This window comes from Pteropus medius, unplaced genomic scaffold, assembly GCF_902729225.1.
Source record: "Pteropus medius unplaced genomic scaffold, Ma_sr-lr_union100, whole genome shotgun sequence".
In the NCBI taxonomy this organism is placed as follows: domain Eukaryota; kingdom Metazoa; phylum Chordata; class Mammalia; order Chiroptera; family Pteropodidae; genus Pteropus; species Pteropus medius.
Genome location: NW_024340849.1, coordinates 32,369,856 through 32,384,644, shown reverse-complemented (window position 1 = coordinate 32,384,644; position 14,789 = coordinate 32,369,856). Strand labels below are relative to the sequence as shown.

The 14,789-nt window shown below is 34.8% G+C and overlaps 1 protein-coding gene and 1 pseudogene across 2 annotated transcripts in view; one reads left to right on the top strand and one right to left on the bottom strand.

The window, feature by feature from the left end:
- Positions 1-4,216: 4,216 nt before the first annotated feature.
- DSC2 (desmocollin 2) overlaps positions 4,217-14,789 on the bottom strand; it is a 30,157-nt gene continuing 19,584 nt past the window's right edge. The window contains exons 10-17 of one of the 2 annotated variants that reach the window (XM_039843931.1): positions 13,952-14,208; positions 13,682-13,824; positions 11,050-11,277; positions 9,031-9,267; positions 8,507-8,631; positions 6,991-7,257; positions 6,410-6,455; positions 6,206-6,322 (exon numbers count right to left, since the gene is read on the bottom strand). In XM_039843931.1, coding sequence (XP_039699865.1) covers positions 6,420-6,455; positions 6,991-7,257; positions 8,507-8,631; positions 9,031-9,267; positions 11,050-11,277; positions 13,682-13,824; positions 13,952-14,208 — 1,293 coding nt within the window. In that variant the 3' untranslated portion in view covers positions 6,206-6,322; positions 6,410-6,419. Of the gene's footprint in view, positions 6,323-6,409; positions 6,456-6,990; positions 7,258-8,506; positions 8,632-9,030; positions 9,268-11,049; positions 11,278-13,681; positions 13,825-13,951; positions 14,209-14,789 lie in introns of both variants that reach the window. The other variant, XM_039843930.1, reaches the window with a different exon arrangement.
- Positions 12,467-12,585, top strand: LOC120589687 (uncharacterized; annotated as a pseudogene).

Genomic DNA, 14,789 nt, shown 5'->3' with positions numbered 1-14,789 from the left:
ATTCCATTATCATTATCACAAAAATAACAGCTACCATTTATATAGTGATGAGCCAAACCTAAGCTCTTTTATTTATCTCATTTATCCTATTGTGTCTCCATTTTATATGTAAGAAATGTGAGGCTTTTGTGACTTACCAAGGTTCCTCAGTTAGTGAGAACAAAGTTGCAATTTGGATTCAAGTCCTTCTGTCCAGAAAGTTAATGCGCATGATCATTATATCTATTATCTTCAGTTATGGTACTCTAGATCATGATAATATATCATGATAATATATTATAAATTATTTACTTTTCTATCATGGGACATTTAGTTTATTTCCAATTATCCACATACTTAATGCCGCAGAAGTAAACATCTTTGCATGTGTGTGGAATCTTCTCACTATTATCTCACTTTCTTAGGATAATTTATTTTACCTGATTTGACTGGTAATATTGCATCAAAGTTCTATATGTTGATCCTTCTTCCTCTCAACTCTGACTTTCTGAACTTCTCATTCTCCGGGGGTTTCCCTCATGTCCTTGGTTCCTAGAAAATTTTCAATTGTCCACCTTTCCTATGGAAACATTCCTTATGCTGAAAAGTCTTGACCCTTTCCCCATGTCCTTTCCTTATTTCATAGGCCCCTCTGAATCTACTGGCCGTCACAGTCACACAATGAGCATTGTCTGTCACCTGACCTGACATAGCCTCCACACATCATAGTACTGGACAAATAGCTGCCATCTCATGGACAGAGTCACCTGTTACACCTGGTATTGACCCTCCTAGTCCTATTTCTCTCTGGAAACTTGATTTGTTTTGGGAACATATGCAGCATAATTTGTATGTCTCATTGGCTAGCTGCACTTATGTGGCAAAATTAGTTTTCACTGAGTGTTTTCTAAGCATCCTGGTCCCATGGTCCCTCCTTAATTTAGACTATGCTTCCAGTTCACTCCATGTGGTGAATAGGAACAGTGGAGTACACAGTACATTCTAAATAGCTAATTTACTGAAATTGTGAAATTTTAGTAACCAATGCATTTCAATTATTTGGCACATGTTTATTTTATTTAATGTATCTTATATGAAGTTGCAAATTAAAAACATTTCAGTTTCATAAAGTTCCAAAAAAAATCACATATATCCAGTTACTAATCTCAATCAATGGTTCTCAAACTTCAGAGGATGTAAAAGTGACCCAGGAAACTTATTGAAAAGGGAAGACTTCCATACTTCTTCCCACCAGCCTGTGATCCTCAAGATTCTGGGTCAAGAGGGGAACTTTAACACCATGGGCAACTTTGACGCAGATGATCTGTGAACCATACTCTAAAAATAGTGCAAGCAAATAATTCAGCAAGTTTGCCCTAATATTTGTGAACTGTAAAAGAAACAATATTCTGCTTTGTACTCATTCCTGCATCCCAACATAATAACTGAAAGAAAATGGGCAGTGAGCAGAAACTCCATAGTTCTAATCTCTTACCTATGTCCAGATTCTCTGTAGGGGCAGGAAGGAACAGTCACAAAGGAGCTAAAGAATGGCAATAAAATAGCCCTTGGTTTTTCCCTTCACCAACTAATACTATTACAGGGAATCATCAGTGAGAGCCTTCGTGTTAATTTCATATGTATCCAGAGTTTAGAACATACCAAATGGGTTTAAAAGTAAAGAACATGTCCAAAAGCCATGACACAGTAATATTCCTCTATATATTTTTCTTTTTTTAAATAAAGTCAAAGTGTTCCACTTACTCTAATAACTAGCTTCATCAAAGTACTAGCTTGCTTTTTACTTCCTGTTTTTTTTGTTTGTTTTTAGCATTACCGTGTTTCACTTTACATGAAGACTCTATGTTGTTTCTTTATTTTAAAATGCAGCTGAGTGATGCATTTACTTGCTTAATTTTTAAAAAGTTAAATGAAAGTGATTTAAGTTGCTCCTTAGTTTGGTGGAGTAAAGTACGGGGGGCAAGGTGGGGAGAGGGGATATTCCTGGGGAGGAAGATCAGAATTTCATTTTGCAGGATTTCAGTCCTCAGACTGAAACTCAGATCTGAGGGAGAAAAATAATAGAAGAAAACATACACATTATCTAAACATAAACAACACCATAAAAACTCGGAAGTTTAAAGATCTTGCTATTTACCAAGCCTTTCCCACCATTTGCTGGATAGCCAGCTCTGTTCATTACAGGTCAGTCAGAGAACGGCAGGAGGCCTCGTCACTAGCAAGGCACAGAGAAAGTGTGTGGGGGTACGAGGAGATTGGCATTTGAATTGAACGTGATTTTTCATTTCAAATTTATTACCTAAAACCATGGAAGGCTTTTAGGCAGGAGAGTGAGATCATCGTATTTGTTCTTTGATGGTAGTTGGAAGGACGAAAGAGATTGGAGGCACAAACACCTTTACAGCTGAATGATGTTGAGGGTTTGAAACAGGACACTAGCTGGAGAAACACACGAAGAGAGGTGTAGAGGACAGAAGTAGAGTACTCCTGATGCTCATGAACACTCAGCTTGGGAGTAGCAGAAGCACTTCACTCACTGGAATAGCCCACTTCTATGGCATTATCTGGAATTTTTTTTACCGGTATTAAGTGCTTACTATGTGCCAGGTATCATGTGATGTGTTTTATAGGCATTGGCTCATTCCATACTCACATCCACCATGTCTTGTCCTATCCTAGAGTGTGTGGGTAGACGAATAGCTGATTCATTTCTTACCTTCTCTTACCAGCACAGTCTACATTAGGAAGGCCTTATATAACTATATGGGAAAGGTATTAAATGACTATGCAAAAAATGAATGAATAAATGAATGAGTGAAAAAAATTTGTTTAAAATTCTCAGAAAATTTGGCAGTATGGGACAACAAATAAGATGTGCCATGTAAAAAGAGAACAATGCTGAAGATTCTGTTTCAAGGCTAAGTAATTAGGAGGACACTATATACAAAACCCAGGAGAACCTGATTTGATGTGGTAACATGTTTGTCTTTTTACATAAGTTTAAAGTATTAGGTCTCACAGAAGAACTGAATAAGAACTGTAGACCTACATATAGTATCGTGTAATTTCTTGGAGCTTCAGTTATACAAGAAGGTTGAAATATGATGGCTCTAGGCACTTAGAAGGAAAGGTGTTTTGTTCTCAGAATGTTATTGCCTAAGGAGTTGACCTGGTGTCAAGACTTCAATGTGAAGCCCAGGAAAAGGTTGGATGAAGACTAAAAGGAAGGCTGTAGGCAACATCAGATTTTGCACAACAAAATGGGAAACCAAGATAACCAGTTAGGGGATGAAAAAGAAAAGCGGAAAATGATATAAATAAGAGGTAGCTTCCTTAATACCAAGAATGAGAGACTTGGAAACTATTATGAGCCATGAAGTCCCTTTCACAGGTAAATCACTGGTTAAGCTTCTGGGAAAGATGAATGACATCACGGTAAAATGTCAGCTGTAAAGCAAAATGGAGACTGGAGCTATGACTCTTCCCAACTAAGCATCCTCTTCTCTCGTATAATATTAGCAGCTAACATATATTGAGTGCTCGGTGTCAACTCTTTTTATGAATTAACTCTTTAAACTCCGACAACACATCAAGTAGAGTCCTCCAACTCCCTCATACCGGTTCTACAAGTGAGGAAACTAGACTCAAAGTTAAGTGACTTCTGAAACTCCACAGTTAGTAAGAGTGGAGATGGGAGTTTGCATCAAGGCACTTTTTCTGGAGTCTTTGCACTTACTGTTATAATGGTGGCTGCCAAAGAGACTTAAACTCCCAGGCAAGCAACTGCTTGCCTCTGAGACAAGCCATCTTTCTAGCAGGACAGCTAGGAGAACAGCTAAGGAAGGGCTTTGACAGGAGGAATCTTATATGCATATAATTTTTATAAGGTTTTAGAATTAGTGCCCATTTTAAGAAGTGGATATGCTTCTTTCCATCTAATTACTTTCATAGTATTTCAAACTAGGCAAGCCTTTGCGGAGGCTTCAACAATCTTTGCAATATATGTTCTGAACCATTGGATATATAATACCCAATTATCAAGTGATTACTATGAAGACATACTCAATCGACAAACATTCTAAAGTCAAAATAAAACAACTCTTTCCATTATCCAATTTTCTTAATTGATTTTTGTTAATATAAATAGGTTGTATATGTGATTTATTTAAAATCAGTATTATTAGGAGTGCCCTTTAGGTGGATAACTCTGTATAACTTTCATGTTTAAAACCCATTTTTTATTCAAATGTCTTATAGTCACCCCAGGAAAAGAGTTCTCTATTATTATCCCCCACTTTAGGATGGGAAAAAAAGCAGACACAGAGAAATTATTCAACTTAACCAATATCTCATAGCATTACAGTTTTTAGAATAGAAAATTATATAAATGTGGTGATAACAATGGACCAATGATCTCTCTAAATCAAACTTTAACATTCTAAAAAATGTAGCACAGGATTCCAAAGAGACTCATTTCTCTAAGTAAGAAAATAAAATCCCATAAGCTCATATCAGACACATGATTAATGAACTCATACTAATTTTTAAAAACTACTCAATTTACTTTATCATAACTAGTAATATACAAGAATTTTGAACATAATTTATTAAAAATAACTTTGAGAAGTAGCATATTTGACTGAGCAGTAATAAAACTATTAAAAAGATAATCTGATTATTGAATAATTACCCAATATCAATCTTTAAAAAATGTTATAAGCTAACCTTGTGAATTCAAGATAGGTATATCACTAATAAGCTTAAATATTAGAAATACATTTAAAATGTCCAAATGGTTAGCACATATAGAAAAATCACTGACTGAAATCAGCCGTGAAACCTAGCCTGGAATTTGGTTGACTATTAAGTTTAATTTTGTCTTAGTCTTTCAAAATTTAAATAGTTTGCTCTACATTCATTAAAAATTTTTAATTTTAAAATACTAAAAAATAACTTTACAAACATATAGGTATGGCCAGAAATGTCATCTAAAAAGTTATAAAATAATTGTTCCTAGAGCTTTCACAATCCCTGTATTTCAAAGTTTATTTTAAAAACCATCACTACTTTTTATTTATAAACAGTATCCTTACATTAAAGACATGAGCTGTAAAAATTCTATTGTATACGAAATAGCCACATCACAATTTCCATTACACTATTCTTTTTGTTAACATAGAAAGTTGCATCTAATAAAAATATGACACATTTCTAGTTTCAAAGGCAAAATTAAAGGTTCTTTGTTGAAGAGATAATGAAGCAATCACCAAGATATTTGAAATAAGAAAGTCGACTTTACATTGGTTTTAAGAAAAACCAAGAATACATGCCCTCATATAAAATAGAAATGGAATAATTCACTTTATAAGAGGATAAAAGAGAGATGGTTTTTAAAATATTTAAATTCTTCAACCCAAGTAAAAATTTTAAAAAACAAAGGGGAGAGAAAGAGAGAGATAGAGGGAAAGAGAGAGGGAGATGGAGAAGGGAAAGGGGAAGGGAGAAGGAGAGAAAGAAAGAGATGGGTCCTGGAGGGAGAGAATGAGGGAGGGAATGAGGGAGGGTGGGAGAGAAAGACTCAAAACCTTGTAATAGTGAAAATACATTCTTAAAGCACTTTTAAACTTAAATTCGACAACGTGGGTAACAGGAAAGATAGATTCAGTGCAGGATTTCATATAGAATACAACCTAGGAACCAAACTCCACCAAAATAAGTCAATGCCTAGTTGGGAATCTCCCTTCGCATTATGAAGAATGATCACGTTACAAGAATAAAACAATATTAAGAATACAGTATATATACTTTAGAATGTTTAGGAGAACAGTCTTCAAGCACCACACAATTAATTAACTAGGTAATCAGAGATCACATTAAAGCAAAGTCTCTACAATTTTCTATCAGGTTATACTTTAAGTAGTCCATGATATAGACTTGAATTAATTATATTTTATTGCACTATAAATTGGCTGTTGTTATTATACCCAAATGTAAACAATAATGCACATCAAAATAAAGGGAAAAAAGTCCCAAACATAGTATCTTCTTTTTCAAAAACTTAGCTTTTAATTAAAAAAAAAAAGGTGATAAAGCCACTGACTCTTGTAGGATTTTAAGAAGGCATTCATCTCTTTATGCATGTTTCTGCTAGTGTCTTAAATTTGGGTTCCAAATGATCCAAAAATTCAAGCCCATCCTCTTCTTGTCGTTCACTGCAACAGCCTACAGAACCAGCCACTGATCCCTTTCCTTCATAGTTGTATGTAAGGACATAGTCTTGGGCATGCTTATGATTGTCATCCTGATTACACAGCTGTACCTTCTGCCAAGGGAAAAAACAGAACATATTTTATTACTATTATTTTAAACACCAAAACTTACTAACATAAAAATAATGGCTTTGATTTACCTTTCATTGTTTAATTTTTAATCAGAGTGTGTCCTCTAATGGATTCCTACATATAGAAAATTCACATGATTGGTCTGTATGGTAAATCGCACTATAAATACACTACATAGCCTGTTTCTAAAAGTCACACATGTGACGGCACGTATAAAAGTGTCTATTTTAAGTAATCATTACTTTTCCTTCAAAATTTTGGCTAAAATGAAATGCATCCATTAAATTTAACCCAAATTAATATGGGCTCAGATCTTTCCACATAGGCATAATGACTGCACAGGCTAGAATTACCTTGTATCACACTTTTGATTTCTAAGACAAGACTTGTTAGGTGGGAAATAGTACCACAAAGTCATGAGAAATATCATTTAACTATCTCACAGTATTTCAGTAAGAACTAAAAATACAACAAAATGTGAGGAAAAGTAAAGATCCACTTCAGATCCGAACATAATAACTAAATCAAAATTAAGGAAATCTTAGTAGACTAATAATTAAAAATAAAGATCAGGCCACTAAATTATAATTATTTAGAAAGTTGAAAAGAAATCAAAATAGATTTTTGTAGGACACGTAGGGAAACTCACTTCACCGAGATGGGGCTGAGTGAAATTATGCCACTCAGAGTAAGTGTATTTGCAGTTGTCCACCTCCACGAGTCCTCCCCTGCAGGGGTCCAGGGTGTGCTGTCCGCCTCCTTTATATGATTCCAGAGTGTGATGATGACCAGCCCCCTGGCACGATTCCAAGGTCTGGTGTCTTCCTTTCACCATTTCAATGGTCTCCTGCCCTCCATTTTTCACTCCCTGACCAGAACTGTCCACAGTATGAGTTGTGAAGCCATTCGTGGAATACTGAAACGGAGCAGTTTGCATTAGGGAAATACAGAGGAGAAAAAAAAGAAAGAAAGAAAAAGAACACACTATGCAGATAATGCCATGAATTTTTGTGCTAGAAGGTAAGCTCTCTGAGGGCAGGAACTAAATCTGGGCACTCATGAGTACCTAGTTCTTGGAACCTCAGTACTTCATCCATTGTCTAACACAAGAAACAAATTGCTGATGTCGAGGGATTTGTACCTTAAGACAAATCAAAAAGCTTAATTTCTTTTTAAAAAACTTCTTAGAATACTGCACAACTTCAGTTGTTAAAGCCTTCCAGAGTCTCACACCTCAAAATAAAGATTCCAAGACTATTGTCTCACATGCATTTACCTTTAGTTTAAATTTATTCCCTTCACCTGACTAGAGCAGAAACAGAAATAATGATTAGTATTTTTATTCAGTGTCTCATCTAGGCCCCCTATAACTAAAACAAAAATAATAGAAATAAAGTTGCCATAAAAATCAGCTGTAATAATAAATCCTTGCAATCTAAAAAAATAAAAAGAAATCAGCAGCGAAAATAAGAACACCAAAGCTCTGGCCACTAATTTTCTATGTTGTGTTTTTATAGGAAACTTTTATCTTTTCCAGTACTTTCCTAGATGCCAGCATCCTTTGGTTTTCTAAATCTTCCCTTCTCTGATCATCGATTATGCTTTTTGTAGGGAATTTACTTATTACTCATCCACATACTAGGCTAGAAATCAAAATTGGGGCAATGGAATTATTTGCTGGCATTGCTTATTTCAGATATTTGACCTAAGGCTCCTTTCTAACCCACATTAGAGTCAGAAAACTCCATTAAAGTTCTTCTCACGCTGATCAAAGCTCGTAGTCCATTTTATTGCTGTTGCCAGGAAAAATTAAAACAATTATGCTAATAATATGTAAATAATTAAATGGAACATTTTTTTACAACACAAACAGCAGTTTCAATATATAAAGAAGACTGGGCCTAAAGTTGAAATTATGAGACATCTGAAGTAGAAGATAACAATGACATGATGAAAGATTTTTACTATTAAGTAGCAGCATATGGCTAAATTGAAATACCATCTGTTGCCATGGGAATCAATGTCGTTTTACCTGTTCTATGGGACCGTGACGTTTTACATATAGTAAGTTACCTGATTTCAAAAGAACTTTGTTCAGAAAAGATAATTATAGTAGTTAGGCCAATTTATTCTTTGTATTTATTTTAAAAAGACGGACTACTTACCACTTTGTCATCTCCAGGAGCTTCAGTGTTTGACACAATGAGGTTCTGCTGGGCTAAATCATCAGGAAATACTTGTGGTTTTTTGGCTGCTCCAGTTGCCCCACAAACTAAGGTAAATAAAACACCTGAAGAATGAGAGAAATTACTTTAGTTTATCAAAAACAATGCGAAGTTATGAACTTATGATGACTAATACAAAGATAGTTTTCTAGAAAATATATATTATAGCTTGTGTCAAAGTAGCATACAATAGAAAAGGTCTGCTCTAAGCAGATATGCCACAAAGACAAGCTAAACGCTTGTATTTCTGTGTTAAAATTTCTGATTATGTTGAGCTAACACTAGAAGTGTACATGTACTTTCACTATGTAAGTTAAATATGTGTGTACAAAATAGAAATACAACTGTATGTTAAATAGAAATACAACTATATACAAATGAATAGCACATAAAACAGTGTTGACCTATGAATGTGTCTTGAAAGTTTTTTTAAGGCTATTATTTGAGTTTATAAAGGAACTTACAAAATAGCAAGGCTATGCCCAACAATATTGCAAGGATGGCCCACTTTCCAAGTTTTACTTCTCCGTCGCCAGTCCTTGGAACTATGCGAGATGTGCAGTCATTTTCGGTAACACAGTTGCATACTATGACATTCAATGGAGTGAGATGTGACACGCCATGTCTATCTGTAACTCTGACAGGTACTGTATATTCTCCAAAAGGAGGGTCATTTTGATAGAAAAGTTGTGCTGCTGTACCTGAAAGAAAATAAAACCAAGTGCTATAGAATGTCACTGATTTCCCCTGAACATAAACAACTAGTAATAACATAGTCATCAAATTTCCCTACAAATGGATATCCTTGATGGGATAACACAACTGCTATGAAATTGTAAATGTGCATGCACTGAGGATTTCTAATTTCCAGCCACTGCAAACACATTGCCTATAAAACTTGTGTACGCTGCCTCGAGAAAAAGTCTTTTGGTTTTTGTGATAATATATTTATCTATCTATAAATCAATTCTTTCTAGCCTAAGAGATTAGGATAGACTTGTTAAGAGATCATTTTTTTTTAATCACAGCTTTAAAATTTTTAATATAATCATTCTGTGTATATTTTCTTCTATACATAATTCATCACACAGTAATAGTTTGAAATTCCAGACACAATGCTTTAACTTGCCACCAAGGCTTCTTCATGTCCTCTTTTTCTTCACCCATTCTATTCTCCCTTTCCTTTCTTTTACAACCTTTCTTTTCTAATTTGCTATATTGGGAAATTAAGAAATAGTCACTGAAAACATGGAGTTGAAACTGTTCCAAGTCATTTTAAAGGCAAACCTAATTCAGTTTACAGTGGATCTTGAATCATGAAAGCTGAAGGGCAAGAAAACCAGGACATCCTGGTCCACAGATAGTACAGTCAGGAGACAGAGCATGTGCTGAAAAGTTAAGCGCTGATGTAGAGAGTGATGCAATGGCAATATGGAGAATAGCCTTTACTGTTTCCATTCTTGACACCATAGATCCTGTCCCGGGTAAAGTCAGAAGTACAGAGTAAGAGCCAAATTAGGGGAGAATTCCAAGTAGAAAACAATCAATTAGAAATAGTCAGAAGTCAAGGTAGCAGAAAGAGGAGAGAGAGTATGGTGGACACTGATACACACCCAGATCCCTCTGCAATCAAGGACTTATTGTCCTACTTGTTTGGGAGACTACCAGCATCTTCAGAGATTGTGCCTTCCTGTCAAAGTTCACAGCTCTCAGGGTAGCCCAATCCACTGACTGAGCAAGGAGGGTGTAGAGAGGCTCAACTCTGGGCCACTTTGAAGGGCTGATTAGCAAAGACTCCCCATGGGGTTAGCTGAGACTGTTATCTGGCCTGAGTTGCAATTTGCCTTCTCTTCTTGCCCAATCCTGCTTCCCTTCCTGTCACAGCTATTGATTCCAAGCAAACTCCTTAATAAAAATCTGCCTGAGAAACTCTGTCTCAGCGTCTGCTCCCTGAAGAACAGACCTATGGTACATGCAGATTCCATTGTGGAAAGAATCTATGTAGAAAGAATACACAAGTCAGGAAGTGATTATATAAGACCCATTCTAAGGGTGGGTATGCATGCGTGAAGTGAGAATGAGAATTCACACAACTTCTAAGGAAATGCCGGCACAGGATTGATTAGACATAGGCACTAGAGAGACTCACTTCCTACCACACTAAAACTGAGAAACTTGCTTTTTTTCAATGGTGGTTCCCACACAGTGAATGATTCTATTTCATCAAGAAAAAAAAAAAAAGTATTTTAGGATGGGGAGAAGATGAAGAGGGTGAAGGAGGTTAAAAATATGGAGACCAAAGAGATTAGATCGGGTGGTGAGCACACAATGCATTATACAGATGATGTATTATAGAATTGTACATCTGAAACTTATATATTATTGACTGATGTTACACCAATACATTTAATTTTTTTAAAAAAGAAAAGTATTTTAGATGTCCTTATGTTGAAAAGAACAAAGTAATGTTTAGAAGTACATACTGTTAATTTTTCTCAGTGTCCACATTCTCTGTATGTCTGAATTAGAATCACTCTCCAAACTGAAGTCAAAGGGTGGGCCATTTACACTGTCATCAGGATCGAAAGCAACAATCTCTGCAGAGGACATTACAGTTTTGCAGATTATCACTGTCCGTTTAGGTATTAATGGGCCATTATCATTCACGTCTTCAAGTTTAATTCTCAGCGTTCCAGTACATGTTCTTCCATCTAGAAAATCAGATATAAAAATACAATCTTTTAATGTTTTGAGTTTCTCCTAGGAAATTATACATTGAAATAATTTTTTAATATTAGGCACTTGTAACATATAAATGACAGTGACAAGCACAGTCACAAGCTATGTCCTTAGGGAACATTAAAAGTAAAATATTATCACTTTCAACTGAGTTGTCCATACAATAATTGCTATTTAGATTTGTCATTCAATCGCTAAATAGTTGCAGTAGACATGGAAAATTTTATGGAGGTGAGTTCTGACTGATTTTTAAAAGGAGAAAGGAAGAGAGTATGAACAGATATTTCTGATACATTTAAAAGCACAAGGAAATTTGAGGTAGAAAAGCACAGTATGCACATCTATGTTCTAGACATAATAAACAGGAAGGCAGATTGGTGGGAGTTGACACCAGAGAGAAGAGCCAAGGGACCTCGGAAACCAAACTAGGGAGCTTGGAGTTTCATATCCATATAGAAAACACTGATGGTTTGGGAGCAGGGAAATTTAAATGTAGAAGGCATGTATTTGGAAGATTAGAACAAAAATAGTACATGAATATGTTTAAAGGGTGAAAGACTCCAAAAGCGGAATATCATTTGCAAACCAAAGTAATCATTCTTGGGTATAGCCTAAAGAATTTTTTTTTCTGTGTCTTCAATGAAAACTTCCTAAATAACTATTTGTACAGGGCACTGTAAAATCTGAGGGATTCAAAGATGAAGTGGTCTTGGTTCCAGGCCACAAATTAGTAATAGTTATGATGTCCAAAGCTGAACACAAACACAGGATTCTATCTCTAAATCATTCATTCTTTCTGCTTAATAAAGGGGCCTTAGATATCAGGAGTGGGGTTAAAGGATGAAAAAAAACCTGTGCCACCCACTGCTTGGGGCTATGTCTTATATAAAGCTGCTGGTTGGTCTAGGGAAACTGGAAGACCAGGCACAGCCCTGTAGTCATAATTTTAATCCAGTTGACAGAAACTCTGATAGTTCCAGCATCATCACAGATCAGGAGCCATAGCCCACCAAGTTAAGAACTGGTTCTAAAAGGTAGGCCACAGAAAAGGACAAGGTGAAGGCAAACACAAGACTGCTAGTTATGATGGGGTAAAGTGGGAGAAAGGAAAAACCAAAAACAGAAAGCAAACCAAACATCTGCCATTTAATGTACACCTGATACTACGGCCATGCCAGCCTGAACAAGCCCGATCCCATCTGATCTCAGAGGCTAAGCAGGGTCGGGCCTGGTTAGTACTTGGATGGGAGACCACCTAGGAAGACCAGGTGCTGTAGGTGTAAAAAATAAAAAATAAGGGATAGTAAGTTGACAAGGTCCTTGCAATCTATGAGGTCAACCAAGGGTTGCCTCGCCTAAAAACAAAAAAAACAAAAACAAAAAAAAACCCAACAAAAATAATGTACACCTGAGAATTAAAATTCCAAAAGGAACAAGATTAATACTAAGAAGGAAAGTCAACGAAATCACCAATAGAAGATTAATTTACTTCATACGAGACATTTTTGAAACATGTATATTTAGCATCTTCGAACATATAGAGGAAGAGAATGAGTAGAATGGTAGGGGAGAAATATTTAAAGAGATAATTGCTGAGAAAATTAAAGAAAATTAAAGAAAAACCGGGATCTTCAGTTTTAAAATATATTCTATGTGCTAAATAAACAAAAATACATTCATTAATTTAGAGAGAACTGGAATATTTAAAACATCTCCTAAATTCTAATTTTGCAGGCTACAGTATAATAATTTATGTTTATTTTAGTCAACATATTTATTTTAAAGAAGCACAAAATTCAAATGTATGTTATAGTAAAACTATACTTTACGCACTAAATGGATCTCATCCATTACCATTGTGTTCACACTTCTTTCAGTTTTGTAGAACTCATAGAACATGATTTTAAATTTTATATGCTTATATGGATTTATATTGTTTGTCTTTCTAATTTTATAATATACTATTAATCATGACTATGATTTCTTTTTATATAATTTCTTTTTATATAAGTATATTGTTAGTTTACTGTAAGAAGATAGAACCATTTTCTAAGTGCACCATAAGGCAATAAGTATGCTCTCTCTGTAACAAATTTTTCTGCCAAAGTAAATATTTTAAGAGATATGACTAGGTAAATTGAAGCTAATACAACCGAAGTGATTTTCTCTATTTTTAACAATTATTTAAATTTCATAGATTATTAACATTTTAAGTATTTCCCTGAATAAGTTATTTTATAACTACATCTAAAACTGAGGGTATTATTAGAAAGCAGATATGAGTTAATAAATTCTAGCAAACCTCTCAATTACTCTATATATCATCTGGGGAAAAATACATTTTGAGACTGTACAGAGCTGACTTAAAGTTCTTACCTTTGTCTGATGCAAGGATTATAACATCATATGTACCATTTGTGATGGTCTCTGCTTCTCTATCTAAGCTTCTGAAAGTTGTGATAGATCCTGTGTTTTCATCAACAGTGATCCAACCTTTTGGATCATTTACTTTCTTATACCTATTATTAATGATGAATAAAAATAACAAAATGTATCTTAAGCAAAATTACAATACTGGTATCAAAATAAATTATAAATTTTAAAAACATGGTAAATTTGGAGTTAATTAAATTGAATTATAAACACCTTATGCCACTGCTACCTCTTGTTTCTGGGTCATATGCTTTATATCCATTGCTCCTTGTATTCGCTGGCACATTTTCTTTAATTTGAACAGTTTGTACTGGAGGGTTACACTCTGGGCCCTCGTCCTGATCTTTTACATTAACAGTAACTGTTGCCATGCTCATAGTTGATCTCGAACCAGCCTCTTTAGAATATGGAGCTTCATTAACTACACCAATTTGCAGGGTCACCTGTTGTCTTTCTTCATAATTCAGTGGCTACAAAAGCAAGTGTGTGGAAAATCAGTTCAAGACATTTAATATTTGGCAATGCTAACTAGTACTGTGTATAATTTGTTAAATTTGGAAATATGTAAGTGCTATGTTGGGAATAGTCATGAGAATATTAAACATACACCTAAGAAATGAGGTGGTGGTGGGAGAAGGGCAATCCTTCAACTGATACAGTATTTGGTGAAGCCCGCAAAAAATAAATTAATTAATTTAAAAAACAACAACAACAACAACAACAAAACTCACAACAAACAAAAAACTGTTCCTCAGCTGCAAAGTTAACACAAGTAATATCATAGGTCCTGATAACGATTTCAGAAAGTATTTAATGAGTATTTCATGGTTAACCCTTTAGGGGGTCCATACCTTAACCAACACTTATTTACTGCTCTGTTAAATTTGGGACAGCTTATCCTACCCTCCTGAAATGAATAAATTTTTTCTATCTGGCTTAGGGTAGAAAATATGGTCAAATCTTTAAGAAAAAAGAAAATAAGAAGCTTACAAACATTATATATATATTTTTTAATCTCTTCTATTGTAGTTACTTTCCAAAAAAAATCTGG